This window comes from Salvelinus alpinus, chromosome 1, assembly GCF_045679555.1.
Source record: "Salvelinus alpinus chromosome 1, SLU_Salpinus.1, whole genome shotgun sequence".
Classification (NCBI taxonomy): Eukaryota; Metazoa; Chordata; class Actinopteri; order Salmoniformes; family Salmonidae; genus Salvelinus; species Salvelinus alpinus.
The window spans coordinates 64,172,890-64,195,718 of NC_092086.1; the positions used below are offsets into that span (position 1 = coordinate 64,172,890).

General features: G+C 42.4%; 1 protein-coding gene and 1 pseudogene across 5 annotated transcripts; both read left to right on the forward strand.

The window, feature by feature from the left end:
- The first annotated feature begins 706 nt into the window (after positions 1 to 706).
- On the forward strand, positions 707 to 13,095 carry LOC139583089 (heterogeneous nuclear ribonucleoprotein H-like). Of its 5 annotated transcripts, none has more exons than XM_071413848.1 (11): positions 707 to 872; positions 2,009 to 2,116; positions 2,212 to 2,367; positions 4,008 to 4,151; positions 5,655 to 5,793; positions 6,742 to 6,944; positions 7,728 to 7,834; positions 7,947 to 8,082; positions 8,223 to 8,303; positions 8,451 to 8,550; positions 12,460 to 13,095. In XM_071413848.1, exons 2-11 carry the CDS (start codon positions 2,032 to 2,034, stop codon positions 12,461 to 12,463), a joined length of 1,155 nt encoding a protein of 384 aa, XP_071269949.1. In that variant the 5' UTR covers positions 707 to 872; positions 2,009 to 2,031; the 3' UTR covers positions 12,464 to 13,095. The 5 variants fall into 5 exon arrangements, with proteins under 5 accessions (XP_071269949.1, XP_071269934.1, XP_071269940.1 ...); XM_071413833.1 differs by having other exon boundaries at positions 8,451 to 8,546; XM_071413839.1 differs by having other exon boundaries at positions 6,742 to 6,935; positions 8,451 to 8,546.
- A 1,020-nt stretch (positions 13,096 to 14,115) lies between these two features.
- On the forward strand, positions 14,116 to 20,757 carry LOC139564159 (proheparin-binding EGF-like growth factor; annotated as a pseudogene).
- The last annotated feature ends 2,072 nt before the right edge of the window (positions 20,758 to 22,829 follow it).

Here is a 22,829-nt window from a genome sequence, read left to right on the forward strand (position 1 = left end):
GTCGTGTTAGGATATATCAGTTATCCTGTTAGAGCTTTTGTGCAGAGTCTACTGAGCTGTTTCAGGTGCAACGTTTATGGTCATGTCTGCAGCAGTTCGTAGGAGGGAGATTCCTAGATGAGGGAAGTGCGTAGGAGGGCATGGGATAGAGGATTGTGTAGTTTCAGTGGATAAAGTTGTGCTTGTCAGCTGAAGGGGTGCCCATGTTGCTGGGGATCGGAAGTGTCCGGTGCGAGAGAGGCAGGTTGAGGTGGCTAGAGTAGTTGTGCAGAAGGTGTCGTATACTGAGGCAGTGAAGAAAGTAGAGGAGGATGGGTCAAGTGTGAGGGATCATGAGAGGATCCATGTGAATAGTAGATCTGTGCCAGCACAGAGGGATAGGCCAATGAGTGATATATACTTCAATAAGGTTGGCTTCTTAGCGTTCATGGCAATGGTTATCAACTGTACCTCAGAAATGGAATGTAGATCTCTGGCAGCTGCAGAGAAGTATTTTGGTATTCGAGATTTGACTTCAGAAGAGTTACAGGGTGTGTTGAGTGTTGGTGTCCAGTCCTCCCAGGCCATTGGCATGGCGCAGGAGCAGATAAGGTCAAGGTAGTGGAATGAGTGTAGGGTTAGTTGGAAGGGTGTATTTTTGTGTAATTGTTATTTTTTTCTCCTTTTCCCCTTTTGAATCACAATGTATGATGGATTTGTATTATAGTCCAGCTGGGGGCGGTAATGCAAAATATTGGATGCCAACCCAAAAAAAGAAGAAGGCTTTGCGTTTCCGGTGGTGGACGTCGCATGCGCTCTGGTGCAGAAGTGGAACGCAAGTCAAGACAGCAGCTATCGCCGAACACCCACTTAATCAGAAAAGAGAAATCAAGGTATTTTCATTTTGGTTGCATTATATTAAACATGAAAGGTTGGCTAAGTTAATGCATTTGTAATTATTCATGATTCAAGTATTTATACTTGAGTTTTCTAATTGTAGACTGACGTCGATTACTGGATAACCCTTGAGGCCTGCGACGTGTTTGTCTGCGTGCCGATAGCATGCTTTGTCTAACTAGCCAGTAACGTGTTTAAGACTAGTTAAGAATGATTGCAAACTATTGTTGCTGGTTTCGTAAATTATGATTCAGGCACTTACATACTTTATAGTTTAGATAACATGCGTCCAAGAGAATAATATCAGAGCCTAACAACTGGTAATATTAACTCCCTAACTATACTCATTCATTAAAATGTTCGCGAGCCGCCTAGTTGCTGTTTTTTTTTAGGCCAGCCCATTAAAATAATGAAATGTTACTGTTTAGTTAGCAACTCAAATGGCTATGCCATTGATGAAAGTGTTGAATAAATTGTTTCATTTTCTTAACGTAGTACCTAGTCTTTCCCAAATTTAAATTGATTCAGATTCTGCGTTTCTCGAGTTCTGCTTTGAAGATATTGAGTGATGCGCGCTGGCTTTACATCTAAAAGCCAAATCCCGGCAGGTGGCGATATTGAGTCGTTTTATCTTATCATCCAAAGGTAATGTATACAACCGGCTATTATCCCCAGTGGACCGGTTCGTACATAAAACATTCTCCATTCAGGCTGCAAATACAAGCATTTCGCAACACCCGCGATAACATATGCTAAACGTGTATGTGACAAATAAAATGTAATTTGAAAGCTGTCGATTTCCTCATTAACTCGATATAATGGTGAGAAGGCGGGAAAACATAGGGGAGACAATGCATACTTTCTTTCCACCACCATGCTACAGTGTCTAATGCTAGTTCGGGATGTTGTGTATCACCATCTGCCGGCCTTTTGGCTACCCAGATGGTGCAGTCCTGACCCGTTTGCTGAACCACAGACTACTAAGGAGAACAAAGTCTGGCACTCTTGCCAGCTGGCCAATTTATATTTAGCTACAACCTTTAACTACATGGTCATCTGGAATATGGTAATTTTCATTAAATATTGGCCTATCTAGATGACTGTATAGTAACTTGTAGATTCTGTCTCAAAGGGCTGACCGACCATCAACCAACCATGGCAGATGGAGAGGGATTTGTGGTGCGTATTCGTGGCCTTCCCTGGTCTTGCGCTGTGGATGAAGTGTCAAGATTTTTCTCTGGTAAGAACCTGGCTACTTATAATGTTAAATGAAAATGAGCCTGTAAGGAAGTCTGACCTATTTACAGGTGACTAAATTGGTATAAAATATTCCAGATTGTAAAGTTGCAAACAACGGCACAAGCATCCATTTCACCTACACTCGTGAGGGCAGGCCAAGCGGAGAGGCCTTCGTAGAGCTGGAGTCGGAGGACGACCTGAAGATTGCAGTCAAGAAAGACCGAGAGACCCTGGGTCACAGATATGTGGAAGGTATTAATAAGGTTTTGTCTCCCTGTTCCAATAGTGACTTGTCTTTTTAACCTCTTGGCGCACGGATCCCTTTAGCGGGATCATTTTCATCAACAACCGCTGAATTGCAGAGCGCCAAATAAAAAAATATTTAAAAAAATAAATACTAAAAATATTTGCTTTCATGAAATCACAAGTGCAATATAGCAAAACACAGCTTAGCTTGTTGTCAATCCACCTGTCGTGTCAGATTTTGAAAATATGCTTTACAGCGAAAGCAATCCAAGCGTTTGTGAGTTTATCGATCACTAGACAAAACATTACAAACACCTAGCAGCAATGTAGATTGGTCACGAAAGTCAGAAAAGCAATAAAATAGGCCTCCTGGGTGGCGCAGTGGTCTAGGGCACTGCATCGCAGTGCTAGCTGCGTCACCAGCGTCTCTGGGTTCGCGCCCAGGCTCTGTCGCAGCCGGCCACGACCGGGAAGTCCGTGGGGCGACGCACAATTGGCCTAGCGTCGTCCGGGTTAGGGAGGGTTTGGCCGGTAGGGATATCCTTGTCTCATCGCGCTCCAGCGACTCCTGTGGCGGGCCAGGTGCACGGTGTTTCCTCCGACACATTGGTGCGGCTGGCTTCCGGGTTGGAGGCGCGCTGTGTTAAGAAGCAGTGCGGCTTGGTTGGGTTGTGCTTCGGAGGACGCATGGCTTTCGACCTTCGTCTCTCCCGAGCCCGTACGGGAGTTGTAGCGATGAGACAAGATAGTAATTACTAGCGATTGGATACCACGAAAATTGGGGAGAAAGGGGGATAAAAAACATTTAAAGAGAGGAAAAAAAGAAAGAAAAGCAATAAAATTATTCGCTTACCTTTGATCTTATGATGTTGGCACTCACGAGACTCCCAGTTACACAATAAATGTTCCTTTTGGTCGATAAAGATAATTTTTATATCCAAAAACCTCTATTTGTTTGGCGCGTTATGTTCAGAAATCCACAAGCTCAGGCAGGTCATGAAGGGCAGACGAAAATTCCAAATAGTATCCGTAAAGTTCGTAGAAAAATGTCAAACATTTTATAATCAATCCTCAGGTTGTTTTTAACATAAATAATCAATATTTCAACCGGACGGTAAACTATTAAATACAATAGAGAAAGAAAATGTTGAGCAACCACTTTCGCGCTCAAGAACTAATCAAAGGACACCTGGCTATCCACTGACGTGATTTGATCATTCTCGCTCATTTTTCAGAATAAAAGCTTGAAACTATGTCTAAAGTCTGTTCACAACATGTTGAAGCCATTGGAAAGGGAATCTGGTTGATATCCCTTTAAATGGAGGATAGGCATGCAATGGAACAGGGATTTTTCAAAATAAGAGGCACTTTCCTCAGGTTTTCGCCTGCAGAATCAGTTTTGTTATACTCACAGACAATATTTTGACAGTTTTGGAAACTTTAGAGTGTTTTCTATCCTAATCTGTCAATTATATGCATATTCTAGCATCTGGGCCTGAAATAGGCTGTTTACATTGGGAACGTTATTTTTCCAAACATAAAAATTCTGCCTCCTAGCGTCAAGAAGTTAAGGTGATTGTGCCAACATCATGTTCTGGGAGAGGATTAGATGCCAAAGAATCCTCACATTCATTTTTTTCCTTCAGTATTCAAATCGAACAATGTGGAGATGGACTGGGTCATGAAGCACACCGGTCCAAACTGCCCAGAGACTGAGGGGGATGGGCTTGTGCGGCTGCGTGGCCTTCCCTTCGGCTGTAGCAAGGAGGAGATTGTCCAGTTCTTCTCAGGTGTGTTTGGTGCCCTTTTTCCCTCCACTCTGATTAATTCTTAAGCCTGTGTCACATTAAGCAAAACAAACGCAATTGAAATTGCATGCAACATCCAATCTTGTCATACATCATGGTTTCATAAATTATATGTTTATCCAACTGGTTGGTAATTATAACGTTAACGATATAGACAATGCTTGCTGTTCAATTTAGCTAGCTAGCCAAAATGTAGCCTATTTGCTAACCATGTTTTACCACGCTAGCTAGCTAACCAAGCTGGAAACGAGATTAGCTAGCTAGTGCAGTTCATGTTGGACAATTACATTTGAAACTGGACAAAACAGTTTGGATTCACTATTAAAATTGCATTTTATTGACTGCCAGTCATTTGCGGATTGTAGCAGCACTGACAGCTGTTGACATGACAACTGGGTCGGCGTTGCGAATGGAACGATATGACAAGTCATGTAAACGTTTTTCTGCTCACTGATTGGACATTAAGTACAATAGGATATATTTTTATTTCATGCAATGCAACCAAGATGCAGGCCATTTTTGCAGGCTGACACTGAGCAACACAGATGCAACTTGTTTTGCACGCCACATATATTGCATCCGATTGCTTCATGTGACACATGCTTTAAGATAATCACCCTTAGTTGATATCAACATGACTTTGAAAATACACTGCCTGTAGTTCAAGATTTGGCTGAGGGAAAATTCTAATCTCAAAGGTCTCTTGACATTGAATTGGCATCTGAACTCTTTGATAGAAACCTACTTCACCATGATAGTCAAAAAGAGCTGAGACAGATTAGATTAAAGATGGATACTTCTGTTTTGGATTCATCTTAAAGTAACTGTCCAGTGAGAATCTCACTTTTAAAAGCTTGTGTTCATTTTTTGTGGCCAACGCATACATGAGTTAAAAAAACACTTCCAAAAAAAAACACTTCAAACTTGTCTATCAAACAGACCGTTTTGTAAATGCTTGCGATTTCCTCATATGTTTTTGGCCGAGACGTCGCATTGGCTCACTGGCTGAGCTGGCCAATCAGTTGTTTACTTATTTTTATTGACCGGTATACACCCACACAATTTTGATGTTGTTATGCCCACACCATTCAACACAAAATGTATTTATTTTTACATAAAGGAAGGCTATTTCACTCATATTGTAATTAGTTATATATAACTGGAAACACTGGGCAGTTACTTTAAATTCAGACTGTCGTACATTCAGCGGTAGCATCACCTGAAACTGGTATAATAACTTAATATCCCGAATATTCTATGGATCCCTTTAATTCATTTATGTTCCCAGAATGAAGTACAAAAAAAGTAAGTTAATGATCAAAATGGTGACACCCATCTGGTTCGCTGTTCATAAGGCTTTTCTTTTTATAGGGTTCTCGTGTCTGATGTGTTTTCATTTTGTTTTAGCAGAAAAAGAGCAACAACACTGAATGGGCATGTCATTTAATATGTCCCCCGCTGGGGTTATCTGTCCTTGGGTTGAAGGGTTGGAAATCGTGCCAAATGGGATAACATTGCCGGTGGACTTCCAGGGGAGGAGTACGGGGGAGGCCTTCGTGCAGTTTGCTTCACAGGATATAGCTGAAAAGGCTCTAAAGAAACACAAGGAAAGAATAGGGCACAGGTGGGGATGGATGGTTGGCTGGCTAAGCTGCTTTTGTTATGGTATTCATCTGTTGCCACAATCGTCTTCTGTCGTAATGACACATGTCAAGAACCTACACATTCAACAAGGACATTCATACATGTATCCATTTGAGATCATCAACCATAGCCTCGTCGAATTCAGAGATTCGCTTATTTTTTGCCAAAAAATACTTTAGTGCTGAGTGATTGTCCTGGACTTGGTTTTTTTGAGTTTTCGATTGACTTCCACTCAAGGTGGTCAGTAAACACTTTTGGTAGATGGAGAATTCACAATATTTCACTAAACTGGGTCGGATAAAAACACATGCTTTTGATCTACACACCAATCCAATATGCTAATTTTGGATGTAATTTAAATGTGGCATCGCTCTTTTTAAAAATGCACCTTGATATCATGGTGTCCCCCCCCCCCTAGAAGTTACAATTTTTCACTCAGCACTAATCCACAGACTCTCATGTCACACAATGTGTAACTGAGACCCAGTCTTCCTTGGACCATGGATCCTGCAGTCACAAGGAAAGCTTTGGTTGTCTGGGGTCAATGGTGGCATTTCTACACTGACAAGTGTAATTCTCTGTTTTATTCTCTATGTTTTTTTTGTTGACTTCTCAGTGCTAGTTTATTTAAGGCATCAACAGCAAAATAGCTTTATTGTTCCAGGGGCTATGTTTATCATTAACCCTAACATTTAAGAGACATCGATGTTCAGTCAGTAAAAATACATAGTTTCAGAGGCATCAATTAGCTTATAGATACTATGATTGACATGCATGGCTGTGAGCAACAGGACGAACATGCTACAGACCTATGTCCTTAGTACTGGCAGATATTTATTTTTTTGCTCCATGTACAGTATTCTCCTCAGTAGCTGTTAAACCTTTTGGGTCCAGGACCCTGGCCTAATGCTTGTCTGTGTGCCTGTAGGTATATTGAGATATTCAAGAGCAGCGATGCAGAGGTGCGGACAAATTACGATCCCCCACGCAAAACGATGGGTGGCATGCAGAGACCAGGCCCATACGACAGGCCAGGTGGTGGTGGTGGTGGCGGCCGTGGCTACAATGGCATGAGCCGCGGAGGCTCCTTTGACAGGATGCGCCGTGGGGGCTACGGCGGAGGTGAGGCTGGTGAGAATAAAGGCTATGTGAGAATAAAGTACTTTGTCCCTTCCATCCTTCTCCTACACTTTTTTTCTGGTTTCTGTTCTATCTTCTTTGGAAATCTCAGGTGAGTGGTGATGGGACATAGCAGGAAGGGGAAACTTAAAATGTTTCTTGAGGAACGCATTGGATATTAGAATGCAAGGGTTTGAACCTGTTCAGGGAACAAGACCAGAATGTTTTTAAAGGACAAGAAACGTAACCAGGAACGGAAGTGATCCATATTGTTCTGAAACAGAACCATTATTTAAAGAAGCGTAGGAACCAGTTAAAAACTAAATGTTACCTTTTAGACACTTTTTCTAGTCCCTCAACAAAATGCAACAAAGTACCTATGCAAAGCCCTCACTCTCACACAAACTTGTGCCTGTGCTGGCTAACTGCCCCTCCGAAGCATAGGCTACTGTACAAGCTTGATTCAGAAGATGGGGAGAGATTTTTTAATTAGTTTGAGATTACTGGACGAACTTCAATGCAAGTTAAGGATACAATGTTTTTATTTCTGGTACCGGTCTGCACACAAGCTTGCTAGCTAGCTCAACCGGTTCAAAACTTTATTTTGCTGGTTGGGAACAGTGGGGGGGAAAAATTGTGGTTCTGTACAGAATGAAACGATTGAAAAATAATTTGGGTTTCAATCCCTGGTAGAAAGCATACTGGAGTTATTTTGAGTTTGTGTATTTCTAATGTTTTCGTAGGTGAAACAATTTGTAAGCTTTCTACCTCTGTCGACTTTCCTAATGACTATAGGTTCAGATCGTTATGGCGATGGTGGTTCAAGTTTTCAGAGTACGACTGGACACTGTGTGCACATGAGGGGGCTTCCTTACCGGGCAACAGAGACTGATGTCTACAGTGTGAGCACCAGAACTAGTTACATAATATACAGTCATCTGTTGACGGTCACTGATGGAAAGGTGAACAATTACTGACTGGAAATGCTAATTGTATCAATTTCCTCCCATGTAGTTTTTCTCGCCATTGAACCCAGTGCGTGTGCACATCGAGGTTGGTCCAGATGGAAGGATGACTGGAGAGGCTGATGTGGAGTTTGCCACACATGAGGATGCTGTGGCAGCTATGTCAAAGGATAAAGCCAACATGCGTGAGTCGGCAGTAATTTGATGTGTCATCGCCCTTTACATGATTTTACTTTATTTACCCTTCCTGTCTGGATAGTTGCATTGCTTCTTAATCCAATTAAGAAGTTTGATGTAACTCTGCCCTCTCGCTCTTCCTTATCAGAGCACCGTTATGTTGAGTTGTTCCTCAACTCAACAGCAGGGGGCAGTAATGGAGGCTATGGTGGCCAGATGAGCGCTGTAGGTGAGTATTTTCAGCTGTGGATAGATTAAGGTATAAAAGTGGATATTCTGGGCCAATGGGGGTAGAGTTCTTTGTGCAGAATTTGGCATTAATTGGACGAACACCATATTGTTAAGTTATTTTATTTGAGAGTTCTATTTTCCACAGCCAACCAATCTTCCTATGGAGGCAGCCAGCAGATGAGCGCTGGTTACACGGGTGGTTACAGCAGCCAGTCCAGCATGGGGGGGTACAATGATTACAGTAAGTGTCAGCTCTCTGCTGCCTGTCACAGGAGGGTTGTTACTAGGGCTGTTACGGTGACCTTATTACTGCCACACCGGCGGTCACGAGTCATGACCGCAGTCAAATTTCATGTGACTGTTTAGTCACGGTAACTAGGCTTCTCCAAGCTCTGCTGCTGATGGTCATTAGTAGCCTACACAAACTGGTTAACTGCCTGGTACTCGGCACTCTATTGTCCTGCTAATCACTCTGACATCAATGCAAATGTTTTCGATAACATGCGCAACATTTCTATAGGCTATGCAATTGCGTGAGTACAGTTTTGATAGCCTCTGTGCTAGGCCTATTTATCAAATTTCCTAATATTAAGCCCATTGCTTTGCTTTAAGACAGGAGTATAGCCTACCTGGCTGGTATGAAAATGAACAACGGGAAAAGCGTCCTCCATTCGCTATTAAAGTGCATAGATTACATGTATATTTTTTCCATGCCCCTGTTCCTGACAGGTGCATGATAATGATCCATTCTAAATCAAAACTAATTTCACACATATTATTTAGCAGCATATGTAAAGACAACACAATTAAGAATAGGCTTATGTCACCCATCAGACTATCACTTGTGAATTATGTATTGTCACTTTTAAATGATGCCCACTGTGTGTACTAAGGCAAACAGCTCATGCCTTGTGCTTTTTTTCAAATCAGTCACATGCATCGTGTAGTCTAGTCCATAGGCCTATATGTTTGTTTCAAAACTAAAGTGGCCAAATAACGTCTTAAATTAAGCACATTAATCCGCTTTACAACCGGTGTAGAGCCCGACTGGCATACATACGCAGTACGTGAGGTTCAAGTTGGGGAAGAACATTTTCACCATAAAAACCTTTACCTTTATAATAAAGCATTACATGCATAGTTGCATCTGCGGTCACTTTGAAGTGTTTTCCAGCTAATTGATTGCTTTTTGGTTGCTTACAGCCTACTGCCGTGTGCGCATTGCTGGCTTACGTGAAGAAATAGCCTAATCGTTTTGGTTGTATTAATTTGGGATCTATTGCGTCCCACAACTGTCCCAGAGCATACTTGCAACATTTATTTCTTGCACAGAAGGATAAGTTGACCAGTGGAATACAGTGCATTCAGACCCCTTTACTTTTCCCACATTTTGTTGCGTTACAGCTTTATTCTAAAGTTGATTACATTGTATTCCCTCAATCTACACACAATATCTCATAATGACAAACCATTAACATTTGTAAATGTATGAAAGAAAAAAACAAGTATTCACACTTTACTCAGTACTATGTTGAATCAGCTTTGGCAATGATTACAGCCTCGAGTCTTCTTGGGTTTGACGCTACAAGCTTGGCACACCTGTATTTGGGGTGTTACTCCTATTATTCTCTGCAGATCCTCAAACTGTGTCAGGTTGGATGGGGAGCGTTGCGGCACAGCTATTTTCAGGTTTTTTGGTACCCATCCACAGATCTGTTCCTCGACACAATCCCCATAGTACAAAAGTTGACCTACAGTGCATTTGGAAAGTATTCAGACCCCTTTCCACATTTTGTTACGTTACAGCCTTATTCTCTATTAGATTAAATATTTTTCTCAATGACAAGGCGAAAACAGGTTTTTAGGAATTTTTGCTAATGTATTATAAGCCTTTTTTTATGTAAGTATTAAGACCTTTTGCTGTGAGACTCGAAATTGAACTCCATTAATCGTCCTTGATGTTTCTTCAACTTATTTGGAGTCCATGTGTGGTAAATTCATTTGATTGGACGTGATTTTGAATCTCACACCTGTCTATATAAGGTCCATAGTTGATGGTGCATGTCTGAGAAAAAACCAAGCCATTAGGTTGAAGGAATAGTCCGTAGAGCTCAGAGACAAGATTGTGTTGAAAAAGTCAACCAATTTCTGCTGCATTGAAGGTCCCCAAGAACCACCGAAACCCTTCCTAGAGCTGGCCGCCTGATCAAACTGAGTAATCGAGGGAGAAGGGCTTTGGTCAGAGAGGTGACAAAGAACCCAATGGTCCCTGGCAGAGCTCCAGAGTTCCTTTGTGGAGATGGGAGAACCTTCCACAAGTACAACCATCTCTGCAGCACTCCACCTATCAGGCCTTTATGGTGGAGTGGCCAGACAGAAGCCATTCTTCAGTAAAAGGCACATGACAGCCTGCTTGGAGTTTGCCAAAAGGCACCTAAAGGACTCTCAGACCATGAGAAATGAGATTCTCTGGCTGATGAATCCAAGATATAACTATTGGGCCTGGATGCCAAGCGTCGCATTTGGAGGAAACCTGGCACCATCCCTACGGTGAAGCGCAGTGGCAGCATCATGCTGTGGAGATGTTCTTCAGCAGCAGGGACTGGGAGACTAGTCAGGATCGAGGGAAAGATGAACAGAGCAAAGTACAGAGAGATCCTTGATGAAAACCTGCTCCAGAGCACTCAGGACTTCAGACTGGGGCGAAGTTTCAGGACAATGACCCAAAGCACACAGCCAATGCAGGAGTGGCTTTGGGACAAGTCCCGGTGTCCTTGAGTGGCCCAGCCAGAGCCTGGACTTGAACCCGATCAACATCTCTGGAGAGACCGGAAAATAGCTGTGCAGCAACGCTCCCCATCCAACCTGACACAGCTTGAGGATCTGCGGAGAAGAATGGGAGAAACTCCCCAAATACAGGTGTGCCAAGCTTGTAGTGTCAAACCCAAGAAGACTTGAGGATGTAATTTCTGCCAAAGGTGCTTCAAAAAAGTACTGAGTGAAGGGTCTGAATACTTTTGTAAATGTGAGCAGTTTATTTTTTTAATTTGCACAGTTCTAAACCTGTTTTTGCTTAGTCATTTATGAGGTATTGTGTGTAGATTGAGGGAATACAATGTAATCAATTTTAGAATAAGGCTGTAATGTAACAAAATGTGGAAAAGGTTGAGGTCTGAATACTTTCCGAATGCACTGTAGGAAGACCTGTTAACTGCGCAACACAAAATGGACGCATGTGCTCACTTTCTTGGGAATCGTTTGGAGGAAATATCCTATTTTATTCAGCGACGTTCAATTGTATTCTATATACTATAAAATAATGCCACTGAATTCTAAGCAAATTGTGTCTGCTAAATTAGCTAGTGTAGCCCACATCCATATCAGGCCTAGCATAAGGACAACTCAAGAGTGTTATACTGTTCTACTAGATCACATCTTCTTTAGACCTGTCTAAAATGTGTTTGCGATGGTGTAGGCTGTATTAAGTGGATTTGTTAGACTTTGAAACAAAACCAAAAATCTTAGCCCCCCTGCCAGTGACGCAGATCTATGCGTGAAAGCCAGGAGATGCAAAAACGTTTTTGTTAATTAATGGTCAATTACTGTGAGACCAGCTATTAATTCTTGACAGTCTCTGGCTGACAAAATGTAATTACCGCCACAGCCCTAGTTAACATTATTAAGCCTTATTATTATTATTATTTATTTTTCAAACTCCATATCAGATGAGAATAACTCTTGGCCCTACACAGTTCACTATTTGCATCTCTTACCAAAATATATCGCTAGGAAAGTGGAGACATCATAGAACATCAATGTAAACATTGACACCTTCCTGTTATTGAGACGGTGTCACGTTTGCTGGCAAAGAGATTTGCAGTGACTAAATACTGTTAAATAACAATTGTTTCGCCCTATGTTTAACGGAGATTAGCTAGCCAGCTAAAATGGTTTACATTTTGTTAGCCAATGTCTTCTACACTATTTTGCGATCTACAGTAGTGCCGCTGTGTCAACATGTCTCAATGACGTGTCTGCTATCTTGTTTACATTTTACCATTGTGATGTGCATCCATGCGTATTTGTTGCATAGTTTGTTTTGGAGAAGGTAAACCTGCATCGGTCCTAATGTGGATATTTCTTTCTCCTGTTAGGTAATCAGAGCGGGATGAGCAGCAGTTACTATGGCAGCAGCCGTGGCTCCGTGGGCATGAATGGCAGCATGAGCATGGGAGCCGGATGGGGCATGTAGGAGATCCAGGGGGTTCTTCGCTGATGGCGAGAATTTTTTTTCGCGGTGGTTACAGATTTTGTACAGATTGGAGTGGTATAGCTCTAATGTATGAAAGCTGGAGGGGAAGACGTTTTTACCACGGCCTTTCTTAACCTTATCATTGGAGCCAGTATGTTATGTTTTTTGGTTTTTTGAATGAGACAGCACAGGGTGAAGGATTTGGTTCCACCCTGGTTATACATGTAGTTCAACTCTGAATGACTGGATGCTGTTTGTGAAGCCACGTGTGCTTTTGTAAATATGGTAATCATGACTGCTTGTAATTACTCCTCGTGAGTCTGCAAAAATGTTCTGCTCCTTTTTCATGGTTCCTATAAACTTGGTTAGAGCCAGAGGGATTTTTATAATGTTAAAAGGGCATGTTGAATTTGCTTCTTTTTATAAACAGGATATTATTTTTGGTTGCTGTTTTAAACCTTGTAATAGATGTCTCATCCCCGCTCACTGTTTTGATTCTGCTAACGGGCATCATTAATAAACATTTATTCAATGATTATTTTATTTTTTGGTTCATCCTTATAAAGCAATATACACTGCTCAAAAAAATAAGGGAACACTAAAATAACACATCCTAGATCTGAATGAATGAAATATTCTTATTAAATACTTTTTTCTTTACATAGTTGAATGTGCTGACAACAAAATCACACAAATTGTCAATGGAAATCAAATTTATCAACCTATTGAGTTCTGGATTTGGAGTCACACTCAAAATTAAAGTGGAAAACCACACTACAGGCTGATCCAACTTTGATGTAATGTCCTTAAAACAAGTCAAAATGAGGCTCAGTAGTGTGTGTGGCCTCCACGTGCCTGTATGACCTCCCTACAACGCCTGGGCATGCTCCTGATGAGGTGGCGGATGGTCTCCTGAGGCATCTCCTCCCAGACCTGGACTAAAGCATCCGCCAACTCCTGGACAGTCTGTGGTGCAACGTGGCGTTGGTGGATGGAGCGAGATGATGTCCCAGATGTGCTCAATTGGATTCAGGTCTGGGGAATGGGCGGGCCAGTCCATAGCATCAATGCCTTCCTCTTGCAGGAACTGCTGACACACTCCAGCCACATGAGGTCTTGCGTTAGGAGGAACCCAGGGCCAACCGCACCAGCAAATGGTCTCACAAGGGGTCTGAGGATCTCATCTCGGTACCTAATGGCAGGCAGGCTACCGCTGGCGAGCCCATGGAGGGCTGTGCGGCCCTCCAAAGAAATGCCACCCCACACCATGACTGACCCACCGCCAAACCGGTCATGCTGGAGGATGTTGCAGGCAGCAGAACGTTCTCCACGGCGTCTCCAGACTGTCACGTCTGTCACGTGCTCAGTGTGAACCTGCTTTCATCTGTGAAGAGCACAGGGCGCCAGTGGCGAATTTGCCAATCTTGGTGTTCTCTGGCAAATGCCAAACGTCCTGCACGGTGTTGGGCTGTAAGCACAACCCCCACCTGTGGACGTCGGGCCCTCACACCACCCTCATGGAGTCTGTTTCTGACCGTTTGAGCAGACACATGCACATTTGTGGCCTGCTGGAGGTCATTTTGCAGGGCTCTGGCAGTGCTCCTCCTTGCACAAAGGCGGAGGTAGCGGTCCTGCTGCTGGGTTGTTGCCCTCCTACGGCCTCCTCCACGTCTCCTGATGTACTGGCCTGTCTCCTGGTAGAGCCTCCATGCTCTGGACACTACGCTGACAGACACAGCAAACCTTCTTGCCACAGCTCGCATTGATGTGCCATCCTGGATGAGCTGCACTACCTGAGCCACTTGTGTGGGTTGTAGACTCCGTCTCATGCTACCACTAGAGTGAAAGCACCGCCAGCATTCAAAAGTGACCAAAACATCAGCCAGGAAGCATAGGAACTGAGAAGTGGTCTGTGGTCACCACCTGCAGAACCACTCTTTTATTGGGGGTGTCTTGCTAATTGCCTATAATTTCCACCTGTTGTCTATTCCATTTGCACAACAGCATGTGAAATTTATTGTCAATCAGTGTTGCTTCCTAAGTGGACAGTTTGATTTCACAGAAGTGTGATTGACTTGGAGTTACATTGTGTTGTTTAAGTGTTCCCTTTATTTTTTTGAGCAGTGTATTTTGGGGCACATTATAGTTGTGTGGGATTAAACTCCATGGAATGGTTTCCCAGGTGCAGCTAAAGGATAGTACTGTAATAAAAAGTATGCTCAATTGGCATCATACTGTTAGATTTAATTGGCAAAAAAAACTGCTGTCCCTATATCTGCTCCATTCTAGCACTGGCTGGCAGTTTCCTCAGTTGTTGTGCTTTGTAGGCTAATCCATTCCAGGGGACCCTAGTGTCAAGTTATGGTGTTATCTTAAGCAATGTTGAAGAGTTAAGGAACACCATTCAGTAGTGAAAGGTGCATACCACCTCACACCTGTCAGAACCTCGAGCTCAGAGCGTTGTAGAAAACCTAGCGAAGGCCTACAGAACGCGCACCAGTATTTGTGCCAACCTGTTGATGTGCTCGCCTTGCTTTTCAGTAAACACATTATCCTGGTCCATGTATTTTGATAATATTCTAGTAACTTCCATCCTCACATTTAAAGTCTTCAAATGTTTTTTTTTAATCCGTCATGACTATTAGGTCTACTGTAAAGGATTCCTTTATAGGATAATGCAGCATATGTTCTCATCACAGTGGAGGCTACATAATGTCAGAAGTAACATTTTAATGTCCATTCAATGAATAGGCCTATATGATATAGTACATGACCAAAAGTATGTGGACATCTGCTCGTCGAACATCTCATTCCAAATTCTTTGACATTAATATGGAGTTGGTTCCCACTTTGCTTCTATAACAGCCTCCATTCTTCTGGGATGGCTTTCCACTAGATGTTCTAACATTGCTGCAGGGACTTGCTTCTATTCAACCATGAGCATTAGTGAGGTAGGTCGATTAGGCCTGGCTCGCAGTTATACACCTGTCAGCAACTGGTGTGGCTGAAATTGCAGAATCCACTAATTTCAAGAGCTGTCCACATACTTTTGTATATGTAGTGTACATGCCATGAAATTCATACTTTACAGTTTAGGCTCTGCCTCTGTTATTGAAAGGTGTGGCCATGAATCATTGGGCGGCAACATCCATAGGGTTATTGGGTCACTGGGGAATGAACCGTTCTTTTCCCAAATTCTGTGCCAAGCACTGTGATAGAGAAGCCACTAGCTGAGAAGCAGCGACACCTTTGCTGGAGATAGAAACATTTTACCGGACATACATGGTGCTGTGGAATTGAGTTAAAAAGTTTTATGGTGCATTGAGTTTGTTTTCAGTAGCTCAAAAAAAAAACAATGAACATTGTATATCGACGATTTGTGCTTTTTCTTTTCCATAGATCAGGTGAGTGAGTTGGGACTGTTACAATGTTGCAGCGGTCTGTTTATCTTGGGGGTAGGTTATATTATATAGCCCAGCGTATAGTTATAACGTATAGGCGAATCATGGGTGTACAGTCGTGGCCAAAAGTTTTGAGAATGACACAAATATTAATTTCCACAAAGTTTGCTGCTTCAGTGTCTTTAGATATTTTTGTCAGATGTTACTTTGGAATACTGAAGTATAATTACAAGAATTTCATAAGTGTCAAAGGCTTTTATTGACAATTACATGAAGTTGATGCAAAGAGTCAATATTTGCAGTGTTGACCCTTCTTTTTCAAGACCTCTGCAATCCACCCTGGCATGCTGTCAATTAACTCTGGGCCACATCCTGACTGATGGCAGCCCATTCTTGCATAATCAATGCTTGGAGTTTGTCAGAATTTGTGGGTTATTGTTTGTCCACCCGCCTCTTGAGGATTTGACCACAAGTTCTCAATGGGATTAAGGTCTGGGGAGTTTCCTGGCCATGGACGCAAAATATCGATGTTTTGTTCCCCAAGCCACTTAGTTATCACTTTTGCCTTATGACAAGGTGTTCCATCATGCTGGAAAAGGCATTGTTCATCACCAAACTGTTCCTGGATGGTTGGGAGAAGTTGCTCTCGGAGGATGTGTTGGTAGCATTCTTTATTCATTGCTGTGTTCTTAGGAAAAATTGTGAGTGAGCCCACTCTCTTGGCTGAGAAGCAACCCCACACATGAATGGTCTCAGGATGCTTTACTGTTGGCATGACACAGGACTGATGGTAGCGCTCACCTTGTCTTCTCCAGACAAGCTTTTTTCCGGATGCCCCAAACAATCGGAAAGGGGATTCATCAGAGAAAATGACTTTACCCCAGTCCTCAGCAGTCCAATCCCTGTACCTTTTGCAGAATATCAGTCTGTCCCTGATGTTTTTCCTGGAGAGAAGTGGCTTCTTTGCTGCCCTTCTTGACATCAGGCCATCCTCCAAAAGTCTTCACCTCACTGTGCGTGCAGATGCACTCACACCTGCCTGCTGCCATTCCTGAGCAAGCTCTGTACTGGTGGTGCCCCGATCCCGCAGCTGAATCAACTTTAGGAGACGGTCCTGGTGCTTGCTGGACTTTCTTGGGCGCCCTGAAGCCTTCTTCACAACAATTGAACCGCTCTCCTTGAAGTTCTTGATGATCCGATAAAAGGTTGATTTTAGGTGCAATCTTACTGGCAGCAATATCCTTGCCTGTGAAGCCCTTTTTGAGCAAAGTAATGATGACGGCACGTGTTTCCTTGCAGGTAACCATGGTTGACAGAGGAAGAACAATGATTCCAAGCACCACCCTCCTTTTGAAGCTTCCAGTCTGTTTTTCGAACTCAATCAGCATGACAGAGTGATCTCCAGCTTTGTCCTCATCAACACTCACACCTGTGCTAACGAGAGAATCACTGACATGATGTCAGCTGGTCCTTTTGTGGCAGGGCTGAAATGCAGTGGAAATGTTTTTTCGGTTTCAGTTCATTTGCATGTCAAAGAGGGACTTTGCAATTAATTGCAATTCATCTGATCACTCTTCATAACATTCTGGAGTATATGCAAATTGCCACCATACAAACTGAGGCAGCAGACTTTGTGAACATTTATATCTGTGTCATTCTTAAAACTTTTGGCCACGACTGTATATTCTAGGAATATATGATAAATATAAACATAACATGCTTGTAAAATAGGTGTATATTCTAGTATTCAAATGTAAATTAACTGGAGTCAGAGCATATGTTTCCTCTGACTATTTTTGCTGTCACTCGGGAGGTATTACCTTGTGTGGCTGCATTCAATCTTATTCCCTAATAGTATTCAAATAAAAGTCCCATGTGTGTCTCCAGTGTCTTTCAGGCTATCCAGTGGTGCCTCTGTCAATGCCATTGACGGGCACGAAGGTAAGTCCCTGCCCAGATATCTGTGGACAGTCTCCTCCACAACGATAACAAAATAACAGACGAACAGGTGGAATATGACAAGAAGGAGGAATACTATTATGAACATGGTGAAGATGACCATCTGTCTGGGGATTATGAAATGCACTTTCCAAGAGGTACAGTAGGTTACCACAGTTTATATATACTGTACGTATTCATCAGCCTCTCTGAAACTGGAAACTGTTTGCAAAGATTCACATAGTTTAGTAGTAAACCTATTTACAATGTAAATGGACCATATACACTGAGTATACCAAGCAAAAAGAACGCCTTTCTAATATTGAGTTGCACCTCCCCCCTCCCCCCTTCTCTCAGAACAGCCTCAATTTTTCAGGGCATGCTCTAGGTGTCGAAAGCGTTCGACAAGTTGGCTGGGATGTCCTTTGGTTGGAGGACCATTCTTGATACCCCTACTACCATACCCTGTTCAAAGGCGCTTACATTTTTTGTCTTGCCCATTCACCCTCTGAATGGCACACATACACAATCCATGTCTCAATTGTCTCAAGGCTTAAAAATCCTTCTTTAGCCTGTCTCCTCCCGCTCATCTACACTGAGTGAAGTGGATTTAACAAGTGACATCAATAAGGGATCATAGCTTTCACCTGGATTTACCTGGTCAGTCTATGTTATGGAAAGAGCAGGTGTTCTTAATGTTTTGTATACTCTGTGTATATTATATTGTATAAATACATTGTACATTATTTTACTTTCCTCTCCCGCTAATCTCCAGTGGCATTTTCCACCAAACCGAAAGATCTGCCCGTGGCTCCCTTCACAGACAGGAGAAGGGAGGGCAAGAGAAAGGGCAATGGTAAGAAGAGGAACCACTGTCAGAGGAAATATAAGGACTACTGCATTCATGGGGTCTGCCAATACCTGAGAGAACTACGAGAGCCATCATGCATGTGAGCCCCATCCCCTCATTTAGCGCATTATCTGTATTTTGTTAGACACCCATCATTGCATCTGTGTGTGCGCAGGGGTGTAGGAGTGACTCTGACATTGGGGGATGACACATTTTGCTACTCGGGTCTGGGTGTATGCCCCCAAATTTTTAAATGCTCATTTCTAGTACCTTTCGAGAAAAGGATATAGACAAATATTAACTTAGAAATAGGCAAATGTACACTGCTAAGGGGGGCCTTGCAGAGGGGCACTTGCTCTGATACAGTCCAATCAGTCTTAGGGCCATGACCATTCATACTGTACTGAATACCAGTGTGACTGTTAATGTGGATATATTCAATTAAACAACCACTTTGTACTCTTTTTCTGCTACTGCATAATATATTTCATAGTATTTTTCTCAATTCCCCTATGTCAGGTTCTTACTACTGCTGCTCTACATACTGTATGGTTTGAAACTTAACATAATATTTTCAATTTATAATAGTTATTATACTGTAATAATAACCAGCAACATACATAGTTAAAAACTGTTTTGATAAAAAAGTAGGCATGAAAGGTCAAACTGAAATTAATCAATCTCCCAGCTACACAATTATCAACAAAAAAATATCATCACAGCTGCCTCTCTCCTGCATGAAGTTAACACATGCAATAAGCCCTCTAGACCAGGAATGGGCAACTTTGATGGGGTGGGGGCCACAAAAAAATCTGAACTCATCATGAGGGGCCGCAGTGGCTCTTGGGTCTGTGTAACGACATCCATACCTACTCATGCAGTCAGAGCAAAACATTTTAGCGCCCCCCTCTTGACAGCGGAGTAAAGAAATTAAATATACCTCATTATGTTACTTTTTGGGTCATTCTCATTGAAAGCAAGTCTAAAAAGCAGTAGATCTGTTCTATGTGTGCTATTTCTATGCTGCCTGTTAAAGAAAAAATCCACCCAAAAATGATCTTTTGTTATTTGTTTAATTTGTCCATTGTTGGCATAGTCCCAAAATGTTTTGCTTGTCAGCGATCAAGTTTTCAAAATATGTAATGTTCAAAATACAGAAATCATCCCCGTATGATGCAAAACGCAGCATAAGGGTATCCTTTCTGTATTTTCAAAGTTACATATCTTGAAAACTTGATTGCTGACAAGCAAAACATTTTGTGACGATATCAACAATGGACTAATGAAACAAATACCAAAATATTGTTTTTGGGTGGAGTTTTCTACTTATTTTCCCATGGGGCAGAGAGAAAAATGTGCAGTTTTACAGCTAATTTCCCCAAATTCTACATATTTTGCCATTTGGGTGAAGAGAATTTTTTGCAGTTTTGAATATGATATCTGAGTGAGAGTTACTAACAAAATCAATGGGCCTCCCCCCAGTCTGTAATTCGACCATGATTACTGCAAGTTTAGATAGCTGGCTAGACTATGCCCCTGTGTGTGTGGTTATATCATGCATGTGTTATTTCTAGACTCAAGTCACTGTTTACTGTATTTCTGTGTAGATGTCTACTGGGATACTCTGGTATGCGGTGTCACATTTTCAGCCTGCTGATGACAAAGGAGGCAAAAGGCTACAACAGGACAGTAGCAGTGACTGTGGTAGCAGTGGTTCTGTCCTTTCTGTTTCTGACAGTCATGACCATTGTAATGGCCATCAGGTCAGTGTGCCTCAGTGCCTGTTTCTATCTTTGAGAAGGTTTGAGATGTTTCAGGATCACCAACTCTGTGCACCTGTCCTGTCCACGAATGGCACATATTTACAGTATTTATCCATTGTCATATCAGGTATCATAAGCAAGGTGAATACAACTTAGACAATGAGGAGAAGGTCAAACTGAAGGCGGATGCACATCCCCGAGAATCTAGTGACAGAGTGTCTTTCAATTACACAATGATAATGGCCTGATTGACTTTTACGTCAGGGGTGTCAAACTCATTTTGCCCCGGGGGCCGTGAATCAAATCAAATCAAATGTTATTGATCACATACACATATTTAACAGATGCTATTGTGGGTGTAGCGAAATGATTATGTTCCTAGCTCCAACTGTGCAGTAATATCTAACAACACAAGCAAATCTAAAAAGTAAAATAATGGAATTAATAAAAAAAGAAATATCAGGTTTTTAGAAATGTTTTCAAACTTATCACAAATAAAAACTGATATCACATTTACTTAAGTATTCAGACCCTTTACTCAGTACTTTGTTGAAGCACCTTTGGTAGCGATTACAGCCTTGAGTCTTCTTGGGTATGACGCTACAAGCTTGGCACATCTGTATTTGGGGAGTTTCTCCCATTCTTCTCTGCAGATCCTCTCCTACTGCAGCCCTCATCCTCCACATACAACACCTGTTCTGCCAGTCACATTCTGTTAAAGGTCCCCAAAGCACACACATCCCTGGGTCGCTCGTCTTTTCAGTTCGCTGCAGCTAGCGACTGGAACGAGCTGCAAAAAACACTAAAATTTGACAGTTTTATCTCCATCTCTTCATTCAAAGACTCAATGATGGACACTCTTACTGACAGTTGTGGCTGTGAAGAGGGCATGACAATGCCTTCTCAGGAGACGGAAAAGATTTGGCATGGGTCCTCAGATCTACAGAGGGTAGTGCGTATGGCCCAGTACATCACTGGGGCCAAGCTTCCTGCCATCCAGGACCTCTATACCAGGCAGTGTCAGAGGAAGGCCCTAAAAATTGCCGAAGACTCCAGCCACCCTAGTCATAGAGTGTTTTCTCTACTACCTCACGGCAAGCGGTACCTGTGCACCAAGTCTAGGTCCAAAAGGCTTCTAAACAGCTTGAACCCCCAAGCCATAAGACTACTGAACAGTTTATCAAATGGCTACCCGTACTAGCTGCTGTAGCTGCTGCTACACTCTGTTTATTATCTAGGCATAGTCACTTTACCTCTACCTACATGTACAGTACCAGTCAAAAGTTTGGACACACCTACTCATTCAAAGGTTCTTCTTTATTTTTACTATTTCCTACATTGTCGAATAATAGTGAAGACATCAAAACTATGAAATAACACATATGGAAGAAGTAACCAAAAAAGTGTTCAACAAATCCAAATATAATTTATATTTGAGATTCTTCAAAGTAGCCACCCTTTGCCTTGATGACAGCTTTGCACACTCTTGGAATTCTCTCAACCAGCTTTACCTGGAATGCTTTTCCAATAATCTTGAAAGAGTTCCCACATATGCTGAGCAGTTGTTGACTGCTTTTCCTTCACTCTGCCATCTCTTTTTCTAAAATGTAGAAAATAGTAAAACTAAAGAAAACCCCTGAATGAGTAGGTGTGTCCAAACTTTTGACTGGTACTGTACATATTAACTCGACTAACCTGTGCCTCCGCACATTGACTCTGTACCGGTACCCCCTGTATATAGCCTTGTTACTGTTATTTTATTGTTGCTCTTTAGTTATTTGTTATTTTTCACACCCATACGTCACTGTAAGGTCTACACCTATTGTATTTGGCGCATGTGACAAATAACATTTGAAGAGAACACAGTGGCTTCCATCATTCTTAAATGGAAGCAGTTTGGATTAACCAAGACTCTTCCTAGAGCTGTCCACCCAGCCAAACTGAGCAATCGGGGGAGAAGGGCCTTGGTCAGGGAGGTGACCAAGAACCTGATGGTCACTCTGACAGAGCTCCAGAGTTCCTCTGTGGAGATGGGAGAACCTTACAGAAGGACAACCATCTCTGCAGCACTCCACTAATCAAGCCTTTATGGAAAAGTGGCCAGGCGGATGCCACTCCTCAGTCAAATGCACATGACAGCCCACTTGGAGTTTGCCAAAAGGCACCTAAAGGACTCTCAAACAATGAGAAACAAGATTCTTTGTTCTGATGAAACCAAGATTGAACTCTTTAGCCTGAATGCCAAGTGTCACGTCTGTCTGGAGGAAACCTGGCACCATCCCTACGGTGAAGCATAGTGGTGGCAGAATTATGCTGTGGG